Source organism: Kockovaella imperatae (assembly GCF_002102565.1).
Source record: "Kockovaella imperatae strain NRRL Y-17943 chromosome Unknown BD324scaffold_1, whole genome shotgun sequence".
Lineage (NCBI taxonomy): Eukaryota > Fungi > Basidiomycota > Tremellomycetes > Tremellales > Cuniculitremaceae > Kockovaella > Kockovaella imperatae.
In genome coordinates this window covers 616,287-643,207 of record NW_019028941.1, presented here as the reverse complement: position 1 = coordinate 643,207, position 26,921 = coordinate 616,287, and the positions used below count along the sequence as shown (strand labels likewise).

The 26,921-nt window shown below is 52.6% G+C and overlaps 13 protein-coding genes across 13 annotated transcripts; 3 read left to right on the top strand and 10 right to left on the bottom strand.

The window, feature by feature from the left end:
- The first annotated feature begins 47 nt into the window (after positions 1-47).
- BD324DRAFT_17147 (hypothetical protein) lies at positions 48-2,232 on the top strand. The gene is made up of 2 exons (XM_022012086.1): positions 48-1,920; positions 1,973-2,232. The coding sequence occupies exons 1-2, from the start codon at positions 102-104 to the stop codon at positions 2,149-2,151; spliced, it is 1,998 nt and encodes a 665-aa protein (XP_021874400.1). The 5' UTR covers positions 48-101; the 3' UTR covers positions 2,152-2,232.
- BD324DRAFT_17148 (hypothetical protein) lies at positions 2,233-3,538 on the top strand. The gene is made up of 2 exons (XM_022012087.1): positions 2,233-2,309; positions 2,431-3,538. Exon 2 carries the CDS (start codon positions 2,435-2,437, stop codon positions 3,332-3,334), a length of 900 nt encoding a protein of 299 aa, XP_021874399.1. The 5' UTR covers positions 2,233-2,309; positions 2,431-2,434; the 3' UTR covers positions 3,335-3,538.
- Positions 3,539-3,895: 357 nt separating this feature from the next.
- BD324DRAFT_611864 (hypothetical protein) lies at positions 3,896-4,345 on the bottom strand. The gene has a single exon (XM_022014321.1). It carries the CDS (start codon positions 4,185-4,187, stop codon positions 3,915-3,917), a length of 273 nt encoding a protein of 90 aa, XP_021874398.1. The 5' UTR covers positions 4,188-4,345; the 3' UTR covers positions 3,896-3,914.
- BD324DRAFT_611861 (hypothetical protein) lies at positions 4,346-6,477 on the bottom strand (the record flags this gene model as incomplete). Its single annotated transcript, XM_022014320.1, has 11 exons — positions 6,347-6,477; positions 5,984-6,290; positions 5,814-5,929; positions 5,657-5,759; positions 5,541-5,601; positions 5,486-5,494; positions 5,270-5,444; positions 5,084-5,221; positions 4,809-5,037; positions 4,663-4,762; positions 4,346-4,614 (listed from the first exon to the last, which is right to left on the bottom strand). The coding sequence occupies exons 1-11, from the start codon at positions 6,385-6,387 to the stop codon at positions 4,349-4,351; spliced, it is 1,545 nt and encodes a 514-aa protein (XP_021874397.1). The 5' UTR covers positions 6,388-6,477.
- Positions 6,478-6,549: 72 nt separating this feature from the next.
- BD324DRAFT_611851 (class I glutamine amidotransferase-like protein) lies at positions 6,550-7,513 on the bottom strand. The gene has a single exon (XM_022014319.1). The coding sequence runs from the start codon at positions 7,427-7,429 to the stop codon at positions 6,713-6,715; it is 717 nt and encodes a 238-aa protein (XP_021874396.1). The 5' UTR covers positions 7,430-7,513; the 3' UTR covers positions 6,550-6,712.
- Positions 7,514-8,115: 602 nt separating this feature from the next.
- On the bottom strand, positions 8,116-11,324 carry BD324DRAFT_647634 (hypothetical protein; the record flags this gene model as incomplete). Its single annotated transcript, XM_022017691.1, has 12 exons — positions 8,116-8,376; positions 8,429-8,512; positions 8,568-8,672; positions 8,723-8,865; positions 8,936-9,136; positions 9,177-9,230; positions 9,266-9,364; positions 9,409-9,553; positions 9,592-9,830; positions 9,872-9,958; positions 9,998-10,122; positions 10,174-11,324. The coding sequence occupies 12 exons, from the start codon at positions 11,322-11,324 to the stop codon at positions 8,116-8,118; spliced, it is 2,694 nt and encodes an 897-aa protein (XP_021874395.1).
- Positions 11,325-11,504: 180 nt separating this feature from the next.
- Positions 11,505-13,423, bottom strand: BD324DRAFT_611838 (chaperone for protein-folding within the ER, fungal-domain-containing protein). Its single transcript, XM_022014318.1, has 6 exons — positions 12,800-13,423; positions 12,613-12,677; positions 12,271-12,487; positions 12,122-12,214; positions 12,014-12,073; positions 11,505-11,961 (listed from the first exon to the last, which is right to left on the bottom strand). The coding sequence occupies exons 1-6, from the start codon at positions 12,935-12,937 to the stop codon at positions 11,791-11,793; spliced, it is 744 nt and encodes a 247-aa protein (XP_021874394.1). The 5' UTR covers positions 12,938-13,423; the 3' UTR covers positions 11,505-11,790.
- Positions 13,424-13,623: 200 nt separating this feature from the next.
- BD324DRAFT_647632 (glycoside hydrolase) lies at positions 13,624-15,392 on the bottom strand (the record flags this gene model as incomplete). Its single annotated transcript, XM_022017690.1, has 5 exons — positions 13,624-13,690; positions 13,744-13,821; positions 13,868-14,249; positions 14,297-15,200; positions 15,249-15,392. The coding sequence occupies 5 exons, from the start codon at positions 15,390-15,392 to the stop codon at positions 13,624-13,626; spliced, it is 1,575 nt and encodes a 524-aa protein (XP_021874393.1).
- A 314-nt stretch (positions 15,393-15,706) lies between these two features.
- Positions 15,707-17,745, bottom strand: BD324DRAFT_678154 (hypothetical protein; the record flags this gene model as incomplete). Its single annotated transcript, XM_022018978.1, has 7 exons — positions 15,707-16,729; positions 16,781-16,919; positions 16,973-17,025; positions 17,070-17,193; positions 17,238-17,326; positions 17,388-17,519; positions 17,566-17,745. The coding sequence occupies 7 exons, from the start codon at positions 17,743-17,745 to the stop codon at positions 15,818-15,820; spliced, it is 1,629 nt and encodes a 542-aa protein (XP_021874392.1). The 3' UTR covers positions 15,707-15,817.
- A 443-nt stretch (positions 17,746-18,188) lies between these two features.
- BD324DRAFT_575358 (hypothetical protein) lies at positions 18,189-19,746 on the bottom strand (the record flags this gene model as incomplete). The annotated part of the gene is made up of 9 exons (XM_022013123.1): positions 18,189-18,265; positions 18,308-18,480; positions 18,527-18,630; positions 18,678-18,775; positions 18,821-18,877; positions 18,923-19,016; positions 19,071-19,472; positions 19,526-19,592; positions 19,640-19,746. The coding sequence occupies 9 exons, from the start codon at positions 19,744-19,746 to the stop codon at positions 18,189-18,191; spliced, it is 1,179 nt and encodes a 392-aa protein (XP_021874391.1).
- A 235-nt stretch (positions 19,747-19,981) lies between these two features.
- Positions 19,982-23,346, bottom strand: BD324DRAFT_647629 (hypothetical protein; the record flags this gene model as incomplete). The annotated part of the gene is made up of 3 exons (XM_022017689.1): positions 19,982-21,733; positions 21,775-22,303; positions 22,343-23,346. 3 exons carry the CDS (start codon positions 23,344-23,346, stop codon positions 19,982-19,984), a joined length of 3,285 nt encoding a protein of 1,094 aa, XP_021874390.1.
- A 255-nt stretch (positions 23,347-23,601) lies between these two features.
- Positions 23,602-25,039, top strand: BD324DRAFT_611831 (hypothetical protein). The gene is made up of 5 exons (XM_022014317.1): positions 23,602-24,038; positions 24,081-24,219; positions 24,257-24,777; positions 24,818-24,874; positions 24,910-25,039. Exons 1-5 carry the CDS (start codon positions 23,661-23,663, stop codon positions 25,033-25,035), a joined length of 1,221 nt encoding a protein of 406 aa, XP_021874389.1. The 5' UTR covers positions 23,602-23,660; the 3' UTR covers positions 25,036-25,039.
- On the bottom strand, positions 25,040-26,526 carry BD324DRAFT_611829 (NADP-dependent oxidoreductase domain-containing protein). Its single transcript, XM_022014316.1, has 4 exons — positions 26,288-26,526; positions 26,077-26,218; positions 25,820-26,026; positions 25,040-25,779 (listed from the first exon to the last, which is right to left on the bottom strand). The coding sequence occupies exons 1-4, from the start codon at positions 26,417-26,419 to the stop codon at positions 25,046-25,048; spliced, it is 1,215 nt and encodes a 404-aa protein (XP_021874388.1). The 5' UTR covers positions 26,420-26,526; the 3' UTR covers positions 25,040-25,045.
- Between the last annotated feature and the right edge of the window lie 395 nt (positions 26,527-26,921).

Sequence of the window (26,921 nt, the reverse complement as noted above, 5' to 3'; positions counted from 1 at the left end):
TTTTTGGATGGCAATTTATCCCATTCAGATTATCATTCAGATTTCTTGGAATCTATCAGTCACGCACACTACAGCAACAGTCCACGAGCTCGACATGCAGCATGATGGTGGGAGCAGCAGTAGCGGCCAGTGGTCCAGGACCATCTACGGTGGCTTATCGAGCAGCGTTAGTCCTGAGGCGAGGCTCTCAAACCCCTTGCATTCCCCTCTCGGTTAACCAGCGAAAACACCATGTCGACCTCCAATCGTACAGTACTACAGTTCGTTCGAGTACAGGTGACAGATACCATCGAGGGCTTCGTACCGCAAACGACGGCAGGATCCCAATGGTTCACTCCTATCAGTCTCACTCCGCCTTGTCAGTCCGGCTCGCTCACTCTGCTGCCGAGACTCAGACTCGAGCTCACTCATCAAAATTGGTTACACCGAACCATCGAGATTCAAAGAAGGAGCCTTTCGTTGACGGTCGGTCTGCAGAAGGTTCTGATCGAAAGGGGCAAAACTCAAAGAGGAGAACTCCTAAAACATGGCACCATGACACAAGAAAGCCCTCAGTCGACTTCCCCTCCGGAGGTTCTATCGCCGCTACGCCACTAAGCGAAGCGTCGCGCAAGGGGAAATCATGCAACACTCTCCCGAAGGCCCATGCTCGCCGTCACGAGCAAGGGTCTCCGAAGCTCAGGAGACCTGGCTCGTCAACGGCTACCGGCCAGCCATTGACTTTTGTCCCTTCCGACAACATTATTCCGAACAGTATCGCAATTCCATCTAAAAAGAAATCTGGTCCGGAGGCTGACAAGACCTTGCCGGTCCCGCTTTCGGCTTCTCCAGAACGAACCGCATCTGGAGAACGTACTAAGGCCAAGCACCGCCGAAGAGCTTTGACCCTTGACCCTCTCAAGGCCGAGCTCAATGAAGCCGATCAATCTGCGAGCAAGGCAGATCAAAACGCTACCACTGGACAGATCACATACGCCGCCGAGAGGCCTTCGGAAGTAGCTCTCCGTAAAGTCACTGACGATTCTGCGACCCCGACCCAAATCGTCGAAGATAGGCCCCAGTCCAAGCCGATCTGGAAAATGAAACATCTGCTGGAAAAAGCCAAAACGTTTGACGATTACATTCAGGCATTCCACAAGACCTGGAATCCCGAATTGGCGGCAGAAACGACACCATACGTGTGGTCTCGCATCTCTGTTTGCATTCAAGGCTTCTGCGAGAGCCCAGCTGGTAAAAAGATGATAGCGGAACGAGCGGCCAAGCAAGACGATCGATATTTCTTGTTACGTGATATGGCAGTGGAAACAGCAGGCAGAGACTTTTGGCAGGGACTCTTTGCTCTCTCAGCGACGCTCTTGGCCGCGCAACATGCGGCACTCGTCGACGATATCTGGCTCCGGTATAAGGAAAAGCTCTTTCAGGTTCAAGGCAAAAACGAGCAAGACCTCACTTCATGGGATAGGCAAAAAAGATTGGCAGCTCGACCCGTTGCGGACGGCATCGATCCGATGAACAGAATATACCTCGCTGCGATAGCGGCACTCGATATCAGTGATACGCAGGTTTTGATAAATGTGACTGGCCTGCGCGGTCGGCTACCAATGGGGGCTAAGGTGATTGAAACCATTGACGAGGCAATAAGGACATATCCGGATCCGCAAGAGGTCAGACGAAGATATCTCGCTCTTAGGCTAGACGTCAAGCGGGCAGGGCTTCTGATGCACGGCCACGCAGCCATCGAATATATCAAAGATGTGACCCATACGAATCCTGAAGGCTTGGTGCAGCTTTACGACTGGATACTGAAGCAAGCGACCGGACCCAATCCACTTTTACGCGTTGTACCCTGGGATGCGACTTCGGTAACGTTGCATGCCTCTCAAATATCCACGGACTTTGCTCTAACACGAACAGCGTTCAGTGAGTACAGCGCAGCGGAGCTTTGGGTTGTACTAACGTCAAACAAATAGAGGCTTTGTCACATGCTTTCCTTCAGATTGGGGATTTTCCCAGTGTCGCGAAACTTTGGAGTCACGATCTGCCTCTACTGGGGCTCACACCGCCGGCAAAAGATTTCGGCAATGTAGCGTTAAGACTCGCTACCTCTATGCGGCATCTCAAAAATCAGAATGGCGACACGCTCGAATGTGAAAAGGCTATGCAGACTATGAAGGGTCTGCATAGTTTTCTGCGGGTCGGGACTGGAGGAGAGGACGATCCTATCAATGCCTCCCGGGTGGTCGAGATGAGTATCGCCGAGATTGAGGAACTCCTGGCTGGCGATATGATCACACGCGGTCACGAGTCCGGCGACAGGACCAGGGGGGAGATGATCTGGACTCTGATGCGCTGTGAACGCTTCGCTCAGGCATTGGATGTCCTTGCATGGCCTCCGAAACACGGAGACACCAATTCCAGATCCTGGTCCAGATTCATGGCAGCCATAGCGGGGGTCAGAGCCAGAAAGTCTTTGGTGGTGGCAGATCAATTGCTCGACCAAGCGTTGAAGGAGTCGCCTCCTACAGCTCGATCGATCGAATTCGAAGCGAGTCTTGCTGCACATCATATATGGATGGATCGAGACATTGGCGAGAGTTTGCGACCTGTTATTCAGACTCTGGATCAAAAAGAGATCGAATTCGGGGGGTATGCCTGGACACAAGCCTCGGTCACACTATTCGAAAATCGATCGTCCAGTGATACGGCACTCAATGATCGTTTGGCAGACGCTTCATTCAGGATCATCGAGCACAAACTTGGCGGCCAAACTGGGGAGCATGCCGCCGTTCAAGCGTTGGTGAACGTCGCCCAACGGATCGCTGCCACGTGCGTCCTAAGCCCTGAGCAGAGGATGAATTTCATCATGCGAGCTGTTACGCTTGGCAGGAGCCGTTACGAACGAGGAGCGTGGTTTGCTTACTGGTTTCCGGTCATACGGGCGAGTGTAGCTCGAGATGACGACATGTCACTGGAGGAGGCAATGGCTATCTGGAACGAGACAGCGGATTGGGCGTTTCATCTGCGTTTAAACGTTTGCGTTACAGGGCTGCCTGAGGACAGCCCTAGAGCTCGAGACTTTCTCATTGCGATCTTAAAGGTGGAGCACGGTCTGCGAGGAAAGGGACTCGCGAAGGATCAAATTTGGTCGAGTGAACCGCTCTTGTCGGCCATCAAAGCCCGTGGAATCCGACTAGAACGTGCTGGAACTGCCGGCGAGGCTGTCAAAATTGGTCACCTAGTGCAAAAGCCCGTGCAGAAACGACAGCCGCCCTCTCAGACACGGCGGCAGGTGACGAACAATTTAAAGCCCTACGCGCTACACGAAGAGTTGTAAGCTGTTTAGCGGGAAGCAGACCCGCGCCTCAGTCCGCACGGTACCACGGCCACAACGTCCGCCAATCCCATCCGCCGGTTTCTTTATCCTTCACGAGTCTCGGTTCTCGAGGTTGATCACTCTTCAATGCCGATCGTCTCAAAACCCAGGCAGTGGTTGACCACGTAGCGCTGGAAATCACGGCTGGGACGCATCTCGAAAATGTCAGAATAAATTTGCGCCGGGAGACTTACAGCCAGAATGAAGGTTCTGTCGAGAGCTCGACAACATCATCGGCAGTCTGTATGGTTCTCTTCACCAACAAGGTTGTTATTAGGCAGATCAGAGGGATGATGGGGAGGAGCAGTGGAAGCAGAAATGTCGTCCAATGCGCTGTGTTCCGATACAATAATGGCGGCGGAAAGTAGATGAGAAGTGTGTTCGCTGAGGCTATAATGAAGAAGAGAGCACCAGCTGTAGCGTTAGCCATTTATGATCCAGTTTATTCGTACCTGCTATATGCCAGACCAGTACCCCCCGTACCTGTTCGAAATGTGGCGGCGGATGCTCTCCAGCTATACATCTACGTCTCAAGTCATTGTCAACGATTGCAAACTGACCTGATTCCCTTCTCGCAGGCCCCAAGTCCACCTAAGAGCCAAGATCCCCCGTCGGTATACTTCAGATCTATCCACCAGTACCCTGATCCGGGTCCCGAAGAGCCTTCGAGAAGAATGAGGAGAGTAGTCAATAGTAGGAGAAATGAATGAAAGAGATGCAAGGGGTACCGGTGATATGAGATCAAGCTGTATTTGCCCTTGTGGCTCGTTCTAGAGGGCATGGTGCGCTTGATTCTAGTGGTGTGCAGTGGCATTCCTTGGAATGTGAGCGCAGGAGGCCGATATCTGAAGATGAGGGATTTAATTTGAAAGGAAGGCTGACCGAGCTCAAATGAATGGAGGGTGGATGTCCACAGCCACGCTGAGGGATCTGATAACGACGTGACTGGCAGGACGATTGGTACATGCACAGTGCTCAACTGAGATAAGTCTCGACCACACTGTCCATTGCCTTTTTCGTCTCGCCTCGCTCCGTGCTTTCCAAGAGCAGGTCTCGGAGTTTGCTAATCTGCCCTCTCATCTCGTCATATTTGGAACTGCGCATGATGCTCCAAGTGCTTGTCATCTCTTCTTTGATGGCCTCTTCCGTCTCATGGACGATGCCGCCGACGGCCAGCGGTCGTCCTTTCATCCCACTGTTGACTTGGTACAGCTGGACTCCGGCAGAGTAGACCCTGCAAACTGCATCGAACAGTCAGAAACACCTTAAAGAATACACGCCAGACGTACTGATTGTAGCCCACATCGGCTGGTCTGCAGTGAAAGGCCATGCGACGATAGGCACACCCGCCATGATAGCTTCGATAGTCGAACCAGATCCGCAATGTGACTGTGAGGGAGATTAGTGGTGTTTGACACTCACCAGTCAAACTCACAATGAAGAACCTTATGGCCTCGTGTTGAAGAACGGCGACTTGTGGCGCCCAGCTCACAATCATCCCTCGACCGCTCGCCTCGACGCGCGATCTGAGCTCTTCACTAAGACTTGCACCAGCTGCGGAAGCGGAGACCAGAAAGGGCAGAGCAGGTTTAGCTTCTAGCAAGGTCTCGACCAGATACTGAATCAATTCCGGCCTGTCTTCCGGCCACCACTGGCTACCGAGGCTGAGCATTTCGAGTCAGATGTGAGCTCTTGAAGCTATAGATTTACCAAAAGTACGCTGTTGATTTGGCACCAAAACTGTCTTGGGCTTTGTCGAGAAATTCGAGGATCCCCAGTTCTGCAGCTGACCGCCCCTTGCGAGACTTTGGAGATTGCTCAGTCCATCGCTGCAGATCAAGCTGTGGTCTAGAGTAGCCTCAGGAGGGTGACTCCTCCTGACAAGCCTTGACTCACCCGATCGCGAACAATGGCATGGGCGCTAATGTTTTGCGAAGTAGCTCGTTCGACTTTGGCTCGATTTCCTCGACACCGAAGGTGACGAATCCATCACTACTGAGTCGCGCCTCGAGAACAGCCCTGACTCGAGGAGTGATCCGAGCAGGGAAACCTCTGCCATACAAGCCGGGATCTGAAAGCATGAGTCTCTGGAGGAGGTCGGACATGTCTCACGCAGTTCATCTAGAGAAAGACATTAGCCGAGTAAACTATTGACCACTCCACTCACAGTCGTACATTGGCGGAAGGTCTGGCGTCTCAAGCAGCTCCCCATTCATCTGTGCAAATGCCTGGTGGTGGTCAGAAAAAGTCAGACCTCGTGCAAGTTTTTGACGACCGACCCACCTTCCTACCCGCCTCGCTTGGTGATAATCCCTTATCTTCGTTCTCTTTCAAGCTTTCAAAGAAAGATTCATATCGACCTCCGTGCTCGGTTTTGCCATTGAGTCTGCGTACGTATACTTCAGCACAGGCACTAGTCGATGCAGTGGAGGGACCTCACCTCAGAGAGCCAGCGGACAGGACGGGAGCGAGATAAAGGCAAGGTGCGTAGGGAATGTTGAATTCGTTCGAAATGCCGCGTACAATGCTTTGAGTTGGAATGGTCTCTACTGCAGTCTGCGACAAGCGGATCAATAGTGAGATCTACATCCAGCAAAAGGCCGCTCTTACATCATATATGACGAGGCTGGGCGGGACCTTGAGCCTATTACCGATGGTGTTTCCCGCTTGGTTCGAAGGTACCATCAAACCAAGGAAGAACATCTCGTAAGGCGTTCTCGAGTCGGTCTCTAGCTCGTTCTTGATTTCCAGCCACTGGACGCGCGAGACGACCTCTAAAGAGGTCTCTCTGTGCCTCCTAGACATCTCCTCGTCTAGCTTTGAATATGTATCGGGGAAAGCTGCGAGTGTCACTTGGAGATTTGGAGCCCTCTGCGCGAACTTCAGAGCAATGAGTACGCAGGGAATGACGTGACCCCTGTGCGGCATGAGCGCCAGGATCAGGCCTAGAAAACTTTAGAGACTCGACCTCACCATCCTGGGCCGGTGACCACAACCAGGTGTCGCTCGCTCATATTGCTTGGTAGGTTGAGAGAGAGCCATCATCGGGTCTCAGATTGTATCTAGCGCCCGACGCCATCTCCGTTCTCCCGGATCTGCTCACGTGTCACTGCCGTTGGTCAGCTGGTATGTTCAGACTGCGTGCACAAGCTATTGGTGACTGTTCAGGCAGCGAGCACAACGACGGAGATACATTCGTTTGGATTTTCGTTCAACTTTGCACGAGTAGCACACGGATCTCTGAGGCTTCTCATCTTTTCTGCTGCCTGCTGCTATAATCACAGTCTGCTACGATCGCGAAGCGATTTACGCTTCGCCGTCGACTCGCCATCCGTCCGCTTAGAGCTTCTCCCATACTGCTACAGCAGCCTTGGCGGTAGACGTGGCGGACGCAGGATTGGCTCCAGTGACGAGGTTCCCATCTGTCTGGGTGAAATCATCCCAAGGTCCAGCAGGAGACACATAATTGGCTCCGAGGTCTTTGGCAGAGGCTTCGATAGTGGGTCTGTTCCACGACTTGATGGTGTCCAAGACACCTTCTTCTTCCTCGCCCTTGGTCGTGAATCCAGTGACGTTCTTTCCCGCGATGATAGGTTTTCCGTCCTTGTCTTTGATGCCTTTGAAGATGGCGCCTCCGTGACAGACTGCAGAGACCACTCCTCCTTCTGCCCAGATATCCGAAGCGATCTTTTGAAGATCCTTCGCATCAGGATAGTCGATCAAGGAAGCATGACCAGCCGATGCGAAGAAGATACCATAGTCCTTTGAGTTTAGGTCGCTCGCCTTGTGAAGCTTGTCGAGCTTGGATCTGAAGCCAGACGAGTGGTCCTCGTAGATCTTCCTTTCGTCAGGTTTGAGCCAGTCCTCGGTCGTAGACAGCCAGTCTGGAGAGTATGTCCCAGTCTCTGATGCAAGGTCAACTTCGAATCCAGCTTTCTCAAACACTTCATACGGGTGAAGAGCTTCGGTGATGAAGAGGCCAGTCTCCTTGCCGTCGGGGTACAAGGGCGCGTGAGCCGAGGAGATTGCAATGAGAGCGCGCTTGGGAGGGGCCATGGTGTTTGATTGGGTATGTCCGATGATATTGGAGGAGGAGGTGTCGAGGTCGATCAGTAGAGCAAGCTACGTGGCGCATTGCTCGGTAGCATTTGGTACAATACCCGGTCAACGTCATAGCTCGTTCAAATGTGGCAGATTGCTTTGGTGGGTGTCTTCACGAGGCTCGACTCGCCACGCCGCCACGCCGCCCTTGTAAGCAGGAGCCCCAATGGGTCACTCCCCATTGTCTCCTTCTTCTACCCTTCCATGTTCTTCTCTTCTAGCTCCAGGAACACACAGCGGCTGCCCTAGATCGATGAACAGACATCCCTTTCCGCCGTGAGAAAGTATCTAAGTACATTGCTCCCTTATAGTATCAATCTGCGCCAGATATCCAATCGCGACTGTGATAAATGGCCAGAGAACACCTGAAATAGTCTGAAGACTACACATCTCAACTACTTGCCTCATCTCGTCATTGGTCCACCATCTCGATCTGCGATATCAGGGTGTCTTATACGCGGAGGAGGTGGACGAGGTGGACGAAGCGTCCTCCCGGTCCCATATTACGAGGACTGGCACGAGATAGACGGTGTCAACGTTCGTTGGTCTTGATGCATGATTGCAGCGCATACCCGCGAGAAATCGAGGCATCCTAGACGTGGTCACGCGCCTCATTGGTTCGTGCTCAGCGGCCCGCAGCATCAATCCAAATCCTTCATCCTGATAGGCAAAGTGTCCCCTTGGAACCTGCCCGAGACCCACTCAACCCTGACCAAACCACTGGCCATTCCACTAGCCAACCAGCCGGCACTGTTCAAGCCATTGGCAGAATTCCAAGTGACCTTGTGAATCGCACAGTGAGGGGACCAAGCTACGGATTTCATGAAGGCCGGATCGGCCAACGCATCTCCACCCTTCTTTAGCTTAGTCCCTCTATCGATAGCGTCTTGCGCCATGACCGACTTGGGGCGGACATCAATGGGCATCGAAAGGTTCGTGACCGACACTACTCACCTCTTGATGAAACTGATCAACCATTCGGTAGGTCCCCGACTCATGATCGTAGTCCATCTCAAAGCGACGTAGAAAGTGGACTGGCTGAGCTAATGTCAGACAATCGAGATTTCGCCTCGTGCTCTAAGACCTAACTCACCGCGCCCTTGCGCTTGTGCCAGCCTCTGTTGAGGTTGCTCAGCAGAACAGCCCCGTCCGCCCCGCCGGAAACCGCCATCGTATGGTAATCTGACGTAGCGATACTCTGGAGGGATCGTCAGCGTCGGCAGGGCTGCGGCTTAACATCTGACTGACCCATACTGGGCCACGATGCATCATCAATATGTTTGATCGGTGTGTAGCTGCACCAAATTGCTTCTGCATGACGACGTTGAAGTCGCCATCGCCATACAAGGGAGCCTGGAGCTGTGAAGAGAACGCAGTGGATATGATGGGAGCTTGACGTCACACAGGTAAAGTCAGCGAGAACGAACCTCAATCGTCGATCGTCAAGCAAGGACGACTCACTCCGCTGATGATCCAATTCAATAGGGTTGCTAGCGTCTCGAGTATCAAGCAATATGGCGTTACCATCATAAGTCCCTGCGAGAAGATACGTTGATTCTCTGTCGTATTGCGGTAGACCTTGTGCGGTCCCGTGTGGTATTCTGACGGCGTTGACACTGCGGACGGCAGCCATGGCGATCTGTGTATAAGCTGTGGGCGAGACTGGCGGCGCGATGAGCACAATATTGTAATATAGCCCCACCATCCATTTCACCGGCTTTCAAAGCCTCCAGCACATCCCAGACAACGACGTGAGCTTGCTGGTCAGCTCCTTAGTCGATGACACCTCACCATTCGACAAACCAGCGACTAATCGACCGCCGCTGAGCCAATCGCAGGCATTGCACGCTGCATCATCGACTTGCAATTTGAGGAGGGGTGAAGATTTCACTGCGACTTGTCAGCAATATGCATTGAGAGCTTGGTCGACTCACGATATAACGGTTTCCCATCGTTAGGGACATTCATAGCCTGTCGAAGACTCGCCGGTGTCGGCACGGAGTAGAGCGATATCGAACCATCTAGCTGGACAGCCGCGAGGATCCCCAATTTTGGTAGACTACCATCCTTCGTCGAAGACTGAGGTTGGCGAATCAGCAAGCAGCATGAGCAGTCACAGATCGCCGACTTGCCTCGTCCCACGCTCCCAGGGGCATCCACTTGACGTCCATCGCATTACCACCTTGGATACAGAGTACGATATCACAACGAGCGCTCGAGCTCGAGGAATCGGAAGACAGACTCATCGACCAGATCTGAATACTTCCAGGTGTATCCTCAGGCCATTTCTCGCCGATAGACGGCTGAGTCTCGATGTGAGGCAGAGATGAGACTGCGAGGTATTCCGTAGAGGATCCTGGGCGGCATTGTCAGCTGACATCTGCAAGGCTTACTCACGGTCAAGACCCTGAGGGCACCAATCAACACCCCACACTGGTCCGCCTGTAGACAAGAGGAATCCTTGATGCACGGAACCGAGGTCGTCTGATCAAGATCAGGCACGTCCTTAACGTGGCGACTCACTCAGGGGCAAATTATCAAAGATGCCCAGGTTGACCCGCATTGCCTCCGACCCTTGACCACATTGTAAAGGCACCCAAGTATTACCATGTATGTCGATCAACGTCGGTAGGAAAGACTCGGCATCCCTGTTGAGATATCAGTCACCCATAGCTCGCCATCTCCCATGGATGACGTACTGCTCAGACAGCATCTGCATCTCACTGAGATCGAAACGTCCCACCCCTTCCAGTCCTAGTCTAACCTCTTGTCGAAGAATCCATCCAGGAGGTCTCTGAGGGGCCTGTTCTTTGCCTTTGCCTTTTCCGCTCTCGCTCGTAGATCCACTCGCGCTGAGACTCTCACCCACTTTCGTCTCATGCCACCATCCTTCGCCTTCCCAGACTTGCCAAGGAACCTCGGTAGCTACTGCATATTCCCATTTCCAGATTCTCTCTCTTCGTTTCGCCATCATCCTATCGCCGTCAAGTGTGTCAGGAATCCAAGTCGGTTCCGCTCGACTTTGCACCCCGGAGCTCCAGTGATCCCTTGGATCCGATTCGAGTCGGGTGACGAAAGGTGTCAGAGGTCCAGTCGAGAATCCTTCCATGCCCATGTTCCGTTGTCGATCATGATGTATTTTGAGGAGCTTTGGATCTTTGACGCCCTTATTCGGAGATTGAGAGAGAACTCTCGCAGAGTTCTTGAGGAGATCTTGGTAGGCCCTCGGTGTGATTTTTGTATCAGATGGAGAGTAAAGTTTGGCGTCGATCGTGCGCCAAGTACGCGGTGGCACACTAGCTCCGATAGCGGCGTTGCTCGACGATGAAGATCCCAGCTTTTGTCGTGGCCATTTGCTGGCATGTTGAGCGCCATCCAACGTATCATCGTCCACGATGCTACCGCCATCTCCATCCTCGGCCATATCGAGCAGGTCATCCTCTTCCTCATCTTCGTCCGAGTCCTCAAACGAGCTACTTTCGTCGTTCTCGGAAAAGGAAGCGGCAGTTCCATTTCCCTTGGATGCAGTCCCTCGGTTCGTTTGACCTTTGCCTTTGACCCCTTTGCCTTTGACCCCTTTGCCTTTCTTCTTGTCTCCATTCTCAGCCTCAGGGTCAAACTCGCTCGAATCACCAGACGAGACAGAGCTCTCATCGTCTGAGGAAGAATGACTGCCTGATGCAGAATCCGAACCTGAACCCGACTTGGACCCTCGAGGTGAGCCGGATCCGGAGCCTGAAGCGGATCCCTGCTTGCTGTCTGCATCTTCTTCGTCATCGGACAGGTTTTCGAGGCCCTCTGCCATAGCAGCATAGGATGGTCTCGACTTGCGCTCTCTCAGCGAAACCATGCTGCTCGACGATCAGTCACGCGTCAGGTACTTGACGAGAAAGACACGCACGAGCATTTCGAACTTTTGTCATGGTCGCCGCGTTGCGGACATTGGGTTTTGTTTACACATGTCATCCATTCTGATGTGGCTTGCCTGCTCTTTGAATCATACGACAGTTGCCAATCTCGGACTCTCCAGTATATCGTATCGTCGCAATGCATCATGATGGGTATTACGTGACACCAGTGTCCGTGAAAGTATTTGTTCTCTCTGATACAATTACTATGGCAAATGTCGCGTAACGTCCGCCTGCCGTGTCTAAATCCTGAGGGCGAACCTATCTGTCCCTGATCCTCAGTATCGCCTTGAGCTCTGACTGTCACTCCAGTCCCCATCCTCTGGGTCCACCTCATGGAAGTCCATTTTCCCCATGCCTCGGATAGGACCTTCCACCTCCGCCTCCCTCTATCATCACAAAAATGACCTACAACAGCAAGACGCTGATGCTGGCCATGAGACCGACGGCAACACCAGCGGCGCCCATGACGGCATTATCTGATCCTAGTGATAGTCTTGAAGGGGCAGATCCACGCTTGAGGAAATCAGAGATGGTGACGGTCGACCGTTTTCGCGTTGTGACCTGCTGTCCACTCGCCTGGAGACAAGTGTCAGCGAGTTAATGATGAGGTGTTTTGATCAAAACTCACGTTTACTCCTGTCAGAGGCTGAGTGGGGAGCATGTTGGGTGGTCTCGCTGTGAGGTACATCTGTGTCGCGTCAACAAGGGATCCCTTATATCATGGATTCGTACGCACCGGTGGCATCTTTGCGCCATCGAACCGGTTGAGCTTCAACACGTAGTTCTTCGTCTGTTGATCAATGGTAATGCCCCAATCCGCGTACAGGGTCTGCCCAAAAAAAGGTTATTCACAGGTTCCCCATGAGAGACGAAGAAACAACTCACCTGCTGGTCGATGTAGGTGATGATATTGGTCACCGCAGCACACGGATCCTGGACCTGGATTCGGCCATCCGCGCCAAACGGATAGAGAGTCATAGATCCGTTGTCGTTCAACCCATATCTACCATGTTGCCATTGTATTGTCGCAGTGATGCACTTTGGATTTGAGGCATTCCCTTTGTACCGGTACATGGCTTCCTCGAAAAATCCATCGTCGGTGCTGTGATATGCAGACCACGGAGGGAGAAGTGGTTGTAACAGATGACAGTGAGGTGGAATGGAATGGAGAGAGAAGACATCCTGGTCAGCATGATCAAACAACCTCCGCATGGTGTCAATACTCACAAAGCGTAGGCGATACCAGTGTTGTTAGGATAGGTAAACTTCATCTCTGCTGGGATGCAGAAGTCCTGAGTATAAGCGTCAGTGACAGCTCACGACGTGAACTAATGGCGCGAGAAAGCGCGAAAGGGTTGACGGGGACATGACAGTCTTGGCGACCTGGGAAAGCTGGGCATGGGCATCCACTCACTCCTCCTGTACCAACGGCTGCATTCGAACTCCATTCGCCCTCCAAGGAAGTGACGTTGTTGGCAGATGACAGGTCGGGACCTTGCGCGCTAGCCAGAGGGCTGAGCAGGGCGAATGAAGCGAGGATGAGTGAGATCATGATCCGAGGTTGATGAATGAAAAGGGAGAAGGGAAAGAAGGGGAGAGATGCCGCGCCAAGCTACGGGTTCAGCTGATGGGCGGAAAGATGTTCGATGAGGTCAGGTCGAGGTAGGGACCGAACTCGGGTTGAAGGACCAGGACAGATTGATCGCACTGGCTGCTTGTTGTGAACACGCTTCTCAGCAAGATGCCTTGCGAGACCAGTTCTATTTGTTGTCCTGTAGAGGATGCTAAGAAATGACTGTGCACCGGAGTGGCGGGAAATCCCAAGCGATGCTGCCTTTTTGTAGGGGGGGGATGATGCTCTTTGATTCTAGCTGTACTCGTCTCAGCGGCCTCCAAGGTAGCAGAAGTGAGCAGCAGCAGCAGCAGAGCGGTCTGTAGAGAAGATGGTGTTTGAAGGACGAAGGGATGTATTGTATTGGTTGAAATGAAATAAATAGCAAAAGAGGGTTCAGGGAGGGGCGTCGTGTTTTTCCTTTGCAGTGCTGCTTGTCTTCCCCCCCGTCGTCGCATCATCGCTATTTACCCAAAAAATTGTGATTTTTGATTCCGCTGCAGCTGTTGGGAAATTTTGATTCCGTTTCTGGTCTGGCGGCGGCTGTTACCGCTACAGCCGCTAGGTGGGTGTGGCGGAAACTGAGATGCATCATCATTTGTGGCGTCAGGTCTCTTTTGCTTTCTCTAGCTGGATTCTGCAGCAGCACATGTACCCTTCTGAACTCTCATGGGATGGGCTTCGGTGTTGAAACTGAGTGAGACTGATCAGCTTCAGACCTTTATTGATATCACGTATCGACTCACACAAAGGCGTCCAGCCTTACCAGATCCGTGTCCGCGAATGTGAGATAGAGATACTTGAGCGTCTCTGCAAAGTAGTAACTGGAGCTCCCTCAGCCCCTGTTCCCTTAAGCTACTGTTACCTCACCTCGGTATATCTGGATACTGATCACCTCCGTTGGGCATACTGACGTTGAAAAGACTCGACATGGTCACTGGAGGTCTCTTCCCATCTCTCTGTTGAGCTTGGAACACTTCCCAATTGTAATCTCTCCATTTTTCATCTCCGGTGATCCGCCAAGCGTAAAACATACTCTCAATAGGTTCAGGGTATAAAGTATAGAGCGCTCCATAGTCGTCGTATCTGATAAAATAGCCCCACTCATCAGCATTCGCTCGAGCGACAGCAGCTTCCGAGCTGTCGTTATTGTATTTCGCCTCGTACGCCAAATTTGTCTCCGCATCGTACCATCCAATGGCCAGAGGATTCAAGCCTGAGGCGGTACTATTGTACAGTGCATGGCAGGTATCTGCATAGGCAGATCCTAGGTCAATGAAGTCTTGTCGATTGAGGTACGCTCCCCGAGTAACCAGTTGCCACCGGCGAAGCAGGAATAATCGTCCATTTCGTCTGTGGGATATCCTGTATTATTGAGGATATTGATGAACGTCAATTCAGAATGATTATAAGGATGAACAGCCAGATGTTGCTGCGTGGACTCCACGGCTGTCGTCCAGAATGATTGGTATTCTCCAGCGTATTGTTGAGTATCATCATATACCACAGACTTGATGAGGTACTCGAAAAAGCTATCCACACCACTTTGCCAACCTGCATTTTCATTCTCGAACTGACCAGAGTCGATATTGACTTGACTTCCAACGAGACTAGGATAGACTGGGGCCGGTTGAGGGTTTAAAAGCCAAGCCTCAGCCCTGTCAGCTTGGTTTCGATACGTCTCATCCCCGGTGAGATCGGATAAACGGTGGTATTCCAAAATCACAGTTCCGAACGTCGCTGTGTTCTGGAAGAATCCTTCGGATGGAACTCGAGTGGTGGTGTTGATCCAAAAGTAGGGTAGACCGGTTGGTGATGAAAACACTGGAGACAAGAAGTCTGCGAGCGTCTTTGCACCGTCCAACAGCTTGGCGACTTGAGTCTGATTGTAGTCTCCAGCAAAAGGCACAAGCTGCGAGGTGATGAGATCGTAAGAGCTTAGTAGACCTCCAATGAGCCGAATGATGGTGTCGAATTCATCGATCTGAGGATCCGTACTGACGTTGAAGTTTTGACTCGCAATATGCTGCAATTGCCTATCCGCGATATCCTTAAGGCCCATAATGACGGCAGTATCGAAACCGTCAATGATGATCAGACCCCATCCGCCAGACCCAGTCGTTCCAGTCTTGGTCAGGGGATTGTATCCGTCAAATCCGAATGCATGATCTGCGTAATCATTCCAGGCATCGACGTAGGCAGCCTACATGTCGTCAGTCGGTGATGCTGAGGGATTTGGGACTTATTTCACCTTGACAGCATCGGCTCGGGTGTCATTGGCCCCTCCGTTGTCGCCAAAGTCGTATTGTATACCTATACAGCTACTCTTCTTGTCCAAGTTGACATGAGATGCGATGCAGGAAGTGGCAAGCAGAGCCAAGATCGACCACTTCATCTTGAGTGTAGTCACAGGATCAGAAAACAGGGGATGGCGGATTCATTGGGCATAACGAAGACCAGACTACCTCTCTAAACATTCATCATGTCGCCCCCCTCAAGTTCATCATGTGGAGTCACCGATCAATCAGCCTGAATTCACCACGAATATGACACGCTAGCAGGGCTCTTGGTCCCAACTCTATCTTGCCCGGCCACCTTCAGACCAGTCTAGTGGATTACAATCACGTCCTGGATAGAGTTCGGCTTGCGGGCAAATCATGCGCTCTCGCGGAAATCATCGCCGGTGAACGAGACGAGATCCCGCTTTGCCGCTTGTTCGGGCTCGGCAGAAGAGCTCTTCGGAAAGGTGCGGCTCGTACCATTGCAGGATGACATGCACTTTTTCCAGCCCCCATTAGACGGGTATACAAGACCTCCTTCCTAGAGCAATACAGTGCCGCCGCTCATGAAGGCGACCACTGCCAATCCAATACTTAGGCTCAGTACCAGTCTTCCATATCCGTCCACACCGCTGATAACATCATGCAGGCCCAAAGCCGATCCATCAGAAACATTTCCGCCAGTCGCGTTCGAGGACGGCCCTGGCATGAGACTGCCAGTAGGTCTTGGTGATCCAGACGCTCCAGATATTCCAGATGATATCAGAGGATGAATGGATTCAGAAGCCGCCGTCGCCGTCCCAGTCAGCAGGATTCCAGAACCTGAACCTTGAGATGCCGCTGATACGCCACTTGCAAGCAATGACCCAGCTGAGTCTGTAATCTTTGCCCCTCCACTCGTCAAAGATGCCCCGACCGCATCGGAAGTCTGAGCTGCGCCTCCTCCAATGACTGTTGGTGTCCAGGTGGTAAAGCAACATTGATCACCGCTATTGGTCACGGACTGAGACTCCACGTCCAAATCTTGCCGTCTGTTCAAGTCTATATCCGGAGGTGTGTCCACTAGACCTCCTCCTCCAGCAGCAGCATTTGACGTAGAAATTGGAGGCGAGGATCTGACCTGGGTGATGCCGACATTTTGGGTGACGTCGCTTGCAGGCGCCGATATGGCCGTCGATGACAAACCGGCGTCGCCATCTCCGCCTCCGCCAGTGCTGCTGCCGTTCCCTCCCGCACACGGTGTACAAGTCTGGACAGCTACCCAACTGGTCGACGGCGAATTACCGTCATTCGAGGCACCAGCCTGTCCAGTTGGTATGCCACTAGCCACGGACGCTATACCAGTCCCATCCCAACTGTAATATGGAGGCATGGTCTGGCCGTTGGCTTCGCTAGATCCGGTCTGACAATTGGAAGGCGCGGGAGCAGTAGGATCAGGTGTAGGCTGGGCTCCCTGGAAGCCCGAGGTCAGAGCTAGGGATTAGGTAGACGTGCTGAGACTCACCTGGGAATAAGTTGATCCCCCAATGACTCCTGGCGGATCGCCATCGTCTGACTTGCAATTCTGCCAGACTCCATCCTGTCCGATTGAATTTCCAGTGAAGAAGTAGCAGCCCATCTGATCGTACGTGGCAGGGCAGAACCTGAGAATGGGCGTCAGCTCACCCTTCTTTTCGGGGAATGATCACACCCTTACTTGGCGTCACCGGTACATGCTCGCAGGCAATACGTTGTAGCGGAGATCAGCATCTGTGCGCCAGTCAGTCCGACCGCAATGTACAGGACTGACTCACCACCCAGTCCTTGCTCGTGTCGGAATCACTGATGAACACTTTCGCACCGTCCGGCGTATGTGTGCTGGAGTCAAACTGTCCACCATAATCGCCAGGGGCGATATTGATCTTTGTAAAGTCACCACTGGATGAGATCAGCCTCAAGCAGAGGAAGCTGAGACGCCTCACAATCCTGACACTTGAACGTAATTCGGCGTTTTGACATATGTCACCCCGTGCAATGTGCCATCAGGTATCAATCGAGCATCGTGTCCCGCCTTTGAGTAGTGCATGAGCACCTCACCTCTTCCAATACCTATCTTTGGCAAGTCGACTCACCTTCGAACACCACGAGACCACGTTGTACCCCGAGTCTGAAATGTACGCGAACGGATCCGGTGGACCAAAGAGACAAATGTCGTCGTGCCCCGTCAGGTAGATATCCCTGCTGGTGCTCGTCTGCGAGCCCTCCTGGTGACATCAGCTCGAGATGGTTGATACGGGCACCTGAACCCACATGATCCCGCTTGCCGATCGTTCGATTTTGTGTCGTCCCAAAGTCTCTCTCGTGTATCCTTGTGCGCTCATGTCTCGAGCGAACGTATTGAGCACTAGTGAGGGGTGAAGGGTGGGCGAGGCGAATGAGAATGTACAGGAGAAGGAGGGGAAACGGCACACCTGGACGCCGTGATCCCATGATTGTTGTCCTTGTGGTGAAGAGGGTCGGGACAGGCCTATCGTGTGTGTCGAATGGAGGTCCACTCGACGTTCCTCCTTTCAATGCTAGCTCTCAACCTTGCTTCAATGCAGTAGATCGCTCCTGGAACTGGGTTTCAATGATGTTGAGAGGTACTTCAGGGTGATTGAGAAGGATGATCAGTGGCGAAAGATTCCCTAGTCAGATTCAACGTCAACATTGACAACGGCAAATCCAACAGCACTCCTCGGTCAACGACGCAACCGGTAAAAACAAGGAAATGCCTTTCCCATTAGTCCTTTGACGAGCAAGGGAGACCGGATGACAAAGGAGGTCGAAGCGATGGGTGTGGAGCAAAGCCGGCGAGACGTCAGTATCGATACCAAGATTTCGGCTAGGTGGCAGAGTGCGCCACACATCAGCATAAACAGTACAGTATGCATTCAGCAGACTGAAGCCACATCAATGGACTGGGAGCCCTTTTGACGTTCTGCGACGCCTTTTTCAGTGACCACGCAGCCTAACGAGCCGTCAGCATGTAGTTTGCGGAGCTACAACTCACTTATGAGATCGGCAGGAGTGACATCGAATGCTGGGTTGTAGACTCCCTGCCAAAGCTCTGATCCCTCTCCAACCCCTTCTGGTGAAATACGGACGACCGACATTTCTCCCGTCTCGAGATTCTTGCCTCGCACCTGAGTGGCTTCCTTGCCTGGACGCTGCTCGATGTTTATCCTGGGATCACTCAGCTCCTAGTGCTTCATCTTGACTCGGTACTCACTCCGCACCGGTCTTCAGCGATAAGTCGACGGTTGTAACTGGCGCAACGACCATGAAAGGGACGCTGTGCCTGTTCGCCAATACAGCAGCTTGATATGTGCCAATCTGGCGGATGTGAGCAGTCATAACTCTCTCGGACTGTCACCGCGCACCTTGTTGGCTGTATCGCCATTGGCGACGATCCTGTCCGCTCCGACGATCACGCCATCGATGTCGTGAAGCTGCATCAGAGAGCCGAGCGCAGTATCGCCTGAACAATTCTCAGCAATCATGGGCTTGAGTAACGGGCACTTACAGACCATACATGCAGGCATCTTCAATGTCGTGAGCTCGAGAGATGTGAGACGAGAGCCTGATATGACATCAGTGCAGGTCTTTCAGCTCGAATTCGACGTACCTTGATGATATGGTGTAGTCTGGGCATAATACGCTCGTTCCAATTGATCCGCCTCGAACAAAGCTGTTATGACTCCGATCGCGGTTCCGTAGCCCTGGGAGAAGATGAATGAGAATGAAAGCGATCGGAGTTTGAGGTCTATCCTCACCGATGTGGCTAATGACCCCGTGTTACAGACTGTCAAAACCTTCAGACCCTTCTTCCCACTTCCAGACCCTGCTCTCCTCTTTGCCCATAACCACTCGGCTCCCAGTCGACCCATGGTAATGCACCGTTCAAGGTCTTCTCCATGCACAGCAGTACAGATTTGTTTGATCTGATCGACGAGGTCTACAGGAGATTGGGATTCGGAACCAGAATCTAGAGTAGATCGGATCCTGTCCATCGCTTCGGCAAGATTGACCGCTGTCGGACGAGATGACTGGAGGTAGTCACATATCCTGCTGACATCTTCCTTGACGCTGGACGTGGAATTGTAAGAGTCATGAGCCGACAAATGAGAGCGGATGGACAGAGCAGCCAAAGATGCTATAGCTGGAGCTCCTCGAATCTAATGTTGAGGGAACAGTCAAGAGCAGCTCGCGCGATGCCGCTGGGGCTCACCTTCATCGACTTGATAGCCTCGAAAGCTTCCTCAGGTGTGGAGATAGGGATCCAAGTGACAGTGTGTCTGGTTCATTCAGCTGTGCCGGTCACACAGAAGACACGGCGGCTCACGGCAGTAAGAGTTGGTCAACGATTTCAACTTGACCCGCAGTGTCTATCCGAATGGAGGTCATCATTTCCGGGAGCGGATTCCGCTGGGACCCGGCGAAGGCAGTCATTCTGGGACTCTCTTGCCACGGCTTGTTACTGTGTGATACGCCTTGCCAGCTGTTGACAGGTACTGTGGGGATCGTTAAATGACAGATATATTTCTGTTGTAAGCACGTTTCAGATTTTTGGCAGCAAAAAAAATCAATCCAAAATTCATTTCGAACCCCGACGGAGCGGCGATAATCGCGACGGTCCATGTAGCTTGGTGTCTAGAATATAGAGCTCATGTATGCCCTCAATAGACTAATTATCTACAGATATGTTCCTCGCATGCCCATCAGGCTTCTGCCCCTTTTCGCCAAATGGACGCCAAGGGGACGTCGGATTCGAGTCAACCGGACTGTACAGGTTGATGTATTCCATCGGCGGTTTAGCAGGTAAAGGCGGAGGTGGTCCATCGGCTGGACCTAAATCCTTCGGATCACTCGTTCGGGATGATGCACGAGCCAGGACCTCTTTGGCCAGCGGAGAAGTACTGGAATAGCTGGGTTCTCTGACGGGCTCGGGTCGAGAACTTGAGGCAGTAAACGATGATGGTGGTGGCGGAGAGGATGATGATGATGACCCATTCATTTTTTTCTGAACGGCTTCTTGAGCTCGTTCAAATCGCTGCTTCATCATTTCTTTCTCCTCTGACGCTGACATGTATTCTGATCTATTTGTGAGAGGCGAAGAAGTCGATCCCGATCCCGAACCCGATCCCGATCCCGACATGATCCGCCTCGAGGGACCGGCAACGGCTGGCGTAGGTGTATCTGGAGTGTCAGGGAAGATTGCCGCTGTCGACGGTCCAGCGTTCGGTGTCTGAGTATCTGTACTCGGTGGTGAGCCAGTAGCAGCCCGAGCCACTCGGTCTTGAGCTTCATAGTACCGTCTCATCTGTTCTTTTTCGCTCAGAGCTGTCTGAGGCGAAGATTTGTGATTTGGCGTGCCGGAACCAAGCGGTTTTGCAGAGGAGGAGGAAGAAGAGGACTCTCCAGGATTGAGGGAACGCCTGGAGACTCTATCTTGAGCTTCGTAAAATCGTTTCATCTGTTCCTTCTCACTCAGAGCTGGCGTGGCTGTCGAGCTCGAGGCACCAGGTGTCGGAGATTGCTCCGTGGCTTTCGAACGGTCAGGAGAGATACTGGCTCGAGCGACTCTATCTTGAGCCTCATAGAATCGCTTCATCTGCTCTTTATCGGTGATACCCGCTGCACTACCCGAACCCGACGGCGACGGATCGGATGGTCGTGACTGCCTAGCAGCGCTCGAGCTCTCAGGGGCGCCGGAGCGAGCCACTCTATCCTGCGCTTCATAGAATCGCTTCATTTGTTCCTTCTCAGTGGAGCCCACAAGTCCGGTCGGAATTGCGACAGTACGAGGAGTAGCCGGTCCAGGGACGGGACCGGCGTCAATCGCGTAAGAGGGACCTGCCGAGGAGCGAGGTTGTCTAGGGGCAGGACCTGCATCAACCGCAATGGAGGGTCCAGGGGATGAGCGAGAGGTAAGAGAGGCTGAGCCAGCGTCTATGGGGATGGAGGGATCCGTGGAGGAACCTGAGGCTCTCGGTGTCCCGCTGCTGGACCCTGAGACGACTCTATTCTGAGCCTCTTGAAATCGTCTGCGTTGGGTCTCCTTCTCCTCGGCGGCGGAAGCATATGATGAGCTGGGTAATCGAGAAGGACCAGCTGCCGACGAATCCGTCGTAAGAGAAGGTTGCGTGATGGTAACTGCTGGGATCTTGGTGGCGAGGGGAAACAGCGGATCCCCGGGTGGTGGGGGTTCATACTCAGGTGGAGGGCCTTCCATACCGATGGTATCGAGAGAGGCGCCAGTAGCCGATTGACTAACGACTGCTCGGGATCTAGCATCGTCATAGAGTTTGAGCTTCTCCTGCTCCGCATTAGGCCATGCCGTCGCTGAGGTTGACTTCCGTTGCGGACCTGGCGGCGAGCTTGTGCCTGGTATAGCTGGTGATCCGGTTGGTGAAGATCCAGTTCGAACCGGGGCTCCCTGCGAGAATCGTGAGCGCCGTTCGGGCTAGCATCACTCACGCTGATAGCATTCTGAAGATCTCTATCCCATCGACCAAAAGTCGCTGACGTGGCGGTTGAATATCGCTTCATCCTACTGTCGTGGCTGATCTCTGAGCTCATCCGCTCATGACTGTCAGAGCTAAGCATCGGCGACGCTGATGGCTGCAGAGGTGGTGCAGCTGAGCCTGTATCGGTTTTGAGGGGCGTATAAGCCGATGGAGCCGGCATGGCAACGGAATATGGTCTTCCAGTCATATTTGTCATGGTAGTCATGGTCGTGTTGGTCGTCGCGGTAGATCCGCTCGAAAGTTGCCGCCGGAAGGCTTCATTCGGGGTGAAACCCTGAATGGATTGAGGGCGACCTGCAAATGTTGCGGGACGATTATTCGCATCCGTCTGTCGTCCTTGCGCATTGGGACCAAAATTGGTATTTGACAGCTGACCGGCGGACGTCGGTCGAGGCATGGCACTAGAATTCATTGACGGCTTGGGGGACGGATCTGGTCGGACAACACCGGGACATAAGGTCTCGACGTAACCGATATCGCTGGCTTTCAGCTCGGAGTACCTTTTCGCGATGACTCACTTGACTGCTTGCTGCGCGTTGGCTCGGGAGAAGGGCCCCACAGTGTAAATCATTCCTCCCATCTTGAGCTCTGGTGCACCATGTAATACAGCCTTGACTTCGAGCTTGTATTCTATCCTGAGGAGGCGAGCTCGACTGACGGTCAAGAACATTTTATCTCCAGAGGGAGCGTTCATGTCAACCCGAGCGGACTTCTCGCCTCCCCTGCCGAGACTCTCCGACACTGCTATCCTTGCAGATGTCACGACTCGACTACGAGTGACAGGTTGAACGGATTGTCTACTCTTCTTTTTCGTGCCAGCTTGATCCTGTTGAGGCAGAGCAGTGACAAGCTCCACCAGCTGGCATTCAAAGCCTTTCAATTGAAATGGTGAGGGTCTATTAGACTTGAGCGTCGCGGTGAGAAGCATCCGATCATTGGGTCCAATACCTATCCACGGCCGCTGGACCGTCAATGTCAGATCGTTGTTGGATCCAACGGTCGTATCAGGGATGTTATAGACCGGCCAAGCAGAATGAAGATCATGTCTGATGATCCGAAGATGCTCTGTGACCTTGATGATCGGGGCGCCCTCCTTCTTGAAGACTCCGCCTTTCTGTCGATAGCACAAAGCGGCGACAAGCTCGTAGCGGATGCCTTTGCCCTGAGGCATCTCGACTGACGACGGAAGATCATCAGGAAGAGGCAATGAGAACTTGAAGTCCCCTTGCTCCAACACATCCCATTCCTTGTCCTTCGCGGTCCAAAGATTGCAAATCTCTCCGACATGATCCCATGTCTCTCCCTGAGACGACGTAGGAAATCCTGGAGGGAGTGATTCGTACTTGCGTAGCTCGACTCTGACCCACTTTGCCTTGATCGTATTCTGAGCGACCCGAAGTTCTAGCTGACCATCCACCGTCGGCTGTTTACGAGAAGACGAGGAAGCAAGGATACCTGGATAACCTTGAATAAAGGGAAGATGAGGCGGCGCCCGAAGTGAGAGTCGAGCGGGGTGAGCCATGGTGAGAAAGTGGTTGAGATTAGGCGAGAAGAGGAGCTCTAAGGATATCTAGCCTGTCCATGGCATGTCATCGGGTGGACTGCTCCGGACTCTCAACTAGCTGCTCCTATCATTCCAAAGACCAACAGACCCATATATACTCGGTTCACGAAGGACTGCGTTCCGCGCTTAACTTTCCGGAAAGACCACGTGGGTAACACGTGACCATCATGACGTAACACACATGCGATCTCCGATGTTCGGTGGATGATCATCGTCTGCTTGAGGGACAGGACAATAGGACGACAAGGACGAAGCCGCACGCACAGCTCACTATGTCTTCCTTGGCAAAGATGGCACTGCCAGTGCTTAAGCCAGCGATGCCTTATCTGGCTCGACTGCCGACATCCCTCCTAACCTTGGTCCCCAGCGCCGCTTTCCACTTTACCTCTCATCCATCGCCGAATCCATGGACCTACTTTCTCGATCCCTTGACTCACCCACTACATGCTCCTATGCTCTTCACGGCGTTCATGATACCTCTATTCTACTTTATGGGTTTGATATCAGGCAATGTCGGTTGGGTCGACCGATCTTGGCCTTTTTACACTCCACTTTGTAGTTACATGATCCTTCTGTGGGCTTTTCTGAATCCTTCCGCTGGGGTCTATGCGCACAACCTTCCTAGATTGGTGTTAATGATGACCCTTCAGGTGAGCCATAGTGCTATAAAACCCTGATGCTGATCCTCTCAGCTCATCTGGTCGACCAGACTCTTCGGTCATGCTCTCAAGCGAGACTTCTACGATCTGACATCAGAGGATTATCGATACACTCAGTTCAAGAAGCTGGTCCCCAACTGGCTCTTTCAGCTCGTGCACATTTTTGTCATTGGTGAGTTAACATGTCTGATTTTGCGCTGACCCCCCAGCTCTTGCGCAACCTCTACTCCTGTTCGCTCTGGCACTCCCTTTCCATGCTGTTCTCGTTCACCCACCCTCCGAGCTTCAATCAGGAGCCATGGCCTTGCCTTACTCTGCAATTGAGCGTTACCTTCCCGCTCGCTTTCAGACTGCTCCAGGCTCAACACCGGTCCTCCACCTGGGAGATGTTGCCCTGACGTTGGTTGCTCTGACGATACTCTATATCGAAGCGAAAGCGGACCGCCAGATGTATGCATATCAAACGTCCAAACACTCTTCTAATGGAGAGACGACAGTCTCGCAACCACGCCACAGCACCCGGATTGGACCGAAACCGGCTCCCTTCCCCAAGTCCCATCACCCTGGCTTCATTACCTCCGGCCTATTTGCTTGGACGCGCCACCCAAACTTTGCAGCTGAGCAATTATTTTGGGTCTCTCAAGCGCTATTCGTGGTCGTCGCAGGGAACAGTAGTCAAGTCACACGGAGTGGATGGCTGGTAGGGTCGATCTTTGGACCTTGCTTCTGCGTGAGTGCAACACTTAAAAGACAACCTCTGACGGACACAGCTGAGTCTCCTCTTCTGCGCGAGCACGTTCCTCACGGAATGGATCACAGAGCGCAAGGTATGTGGTCTACAAGGCTTCCCGCTGACGGACAGTACCCCTTGTATCATTCTTATCGTAGACTGGTAGGCCAATTTCTGCCCCAAGAAACCTTCCTCTGCTGGCTCTGGTCCACGGTGACTGGGAGTAGTGCCGAGCATCGCCGAGCATTGAAACGATAATGCATCTGCATCACGCATCTGGCGGACTCAAATAGCTGTATCCCTGTGCACCCACATCCTCAAAGATCTTTTTGACCGCTGCGATGGCTTCTGCCATTTTCGGTGCTTCCGGTTCCAGGTTTGCTTTGCGCCAGCCAGTGACTGTCCGCCTGACTTCGTCCACGTTCTTGCACCCAATGACTGTGGGCACTCTGACTCCGTTCGGTGATCTCAGCTCCTTAAATCCAGATTGCACCGCAACCTCTTCCAATGTCGTCTCATTTTCCTTGCACCATTTAACAGCCTCTCGCGAGGCATCATAAGCCCCGCTCTTGTCTCCTGCCATCCGTAATGGATGCCAGTCGGCAGCGCCGGCCGACGTGAGGACGCCCATAGCTAGAGGAGCAGCGTTCATCACTTGTTTGACGCCCGCTTCTTCAAACTTGGCCAAGTAGCCCTGGCTTAGTGTCGAGCACTGGAGTGTCTCATGAGAGTATGTCTGAAGGATATCCAGGGGTCCAATGTCCGTGCTAGCTGCTAGTAGAGCTATACGAAGAAGAACGGGAAGAGTGTATCCGGCAATTCCAATGGCTCGGATTGTGCCTTCGGCTTGAAGGGCTCGTAGTGTTCTGAGACCCTCTAATACATTATCTTCTCCTGGGCCGAGAGATTTGATAGGAGGGGTCAGAAGATCTGTCGGAGGCGATTCCAGGTGATGTCCAGCTGGAACTTTGTATGGAGTCACAAACTCGACATCGTGAAGGTCTGCACTGTCAGCAGTGGTTATTGTCCGAGATGGACTCACAGACGACGTCTAAGTAGTCCGTCTTGAGTCTCCTTAGGCTATTTTCGACTGATTTGCGGACAGTCTTTTCATCGTACATGTGTTCTGGCGGGCTCGGGCCATATTTGCCCACTTTCGTCAGAATCTTGTAGCTTGAACGAGGGAACTCGGAAGCCAGTTTAGCTAGAGCTTGACCCAAGACCTGTTCGGAGGGATTATACCACGGCGCTGAGAATCTTGTCAGCTTCTCGAGAGCTCTGAGAGCGTCCTTAGCTTACACGTGTCGAATGCATTGATGCCGGATCGAAGTGCATACCGAACGGTCCGGCATGACATGTCTGACAGAAAGTTCTCCGTGTCTGCATATATGCCGTAGCCAAATGTCGCACATCCTAGAACAACAGGGGGTAGATTCTCGCTCTGCAGGACACCATCGGATCAGCACATCACGCCCACTCACACTCCCTGAGGTGAACTCATTGGACTGACTGTTTTCGGGATCACTTGATCTTCAGTCGGGTGCTCATCAGGTGGATCGGGGATGCTACCTGGAAGCGGTGGGATAGACTGTTCGGGTTGATCTGGATGATACTTTGGTAGATTCGGATTGAGGTCAGACATGGTCTGTCTGTAATAGCACTCGACAGGGAGCTGACTATGTGTCGAATGATGGAGGGGTACATATCTTTGTTGCCAGGTGGAGGCTCATGGACGTGACTTTTTCGGAAATACGGCCACGAGCGGTAAAACACACTACCGTATCTCTTGTAATCAGCTGGGCATGCAAAGGGTCTAGATGGTAGATGGTGTTGAGACTCACAGTGGTGAACGATTCGGGTCACCCTGTCAGTGCGGCAGAGCTCAAGGACCTCTAGATCCTGCGTGACAGGTATTATACCACGATAATCATTTGGCTAAAGATGTACGCCTCTACGACTGCTTGTCATGGTTCCGAACACTTTGAGAACATATTGAACCGAGGTCAGCAACAATGAATCTTGCATCTGAGCCTTTCCACGTCTCTATCGCATGGACGTAAACGTTTAGGCATAGGTCGAGGTGTTCCAAGCAGCAGAGGATCAGAAATCAGATCGCCACGTACGTTTACCGCCTGTAACCGCGA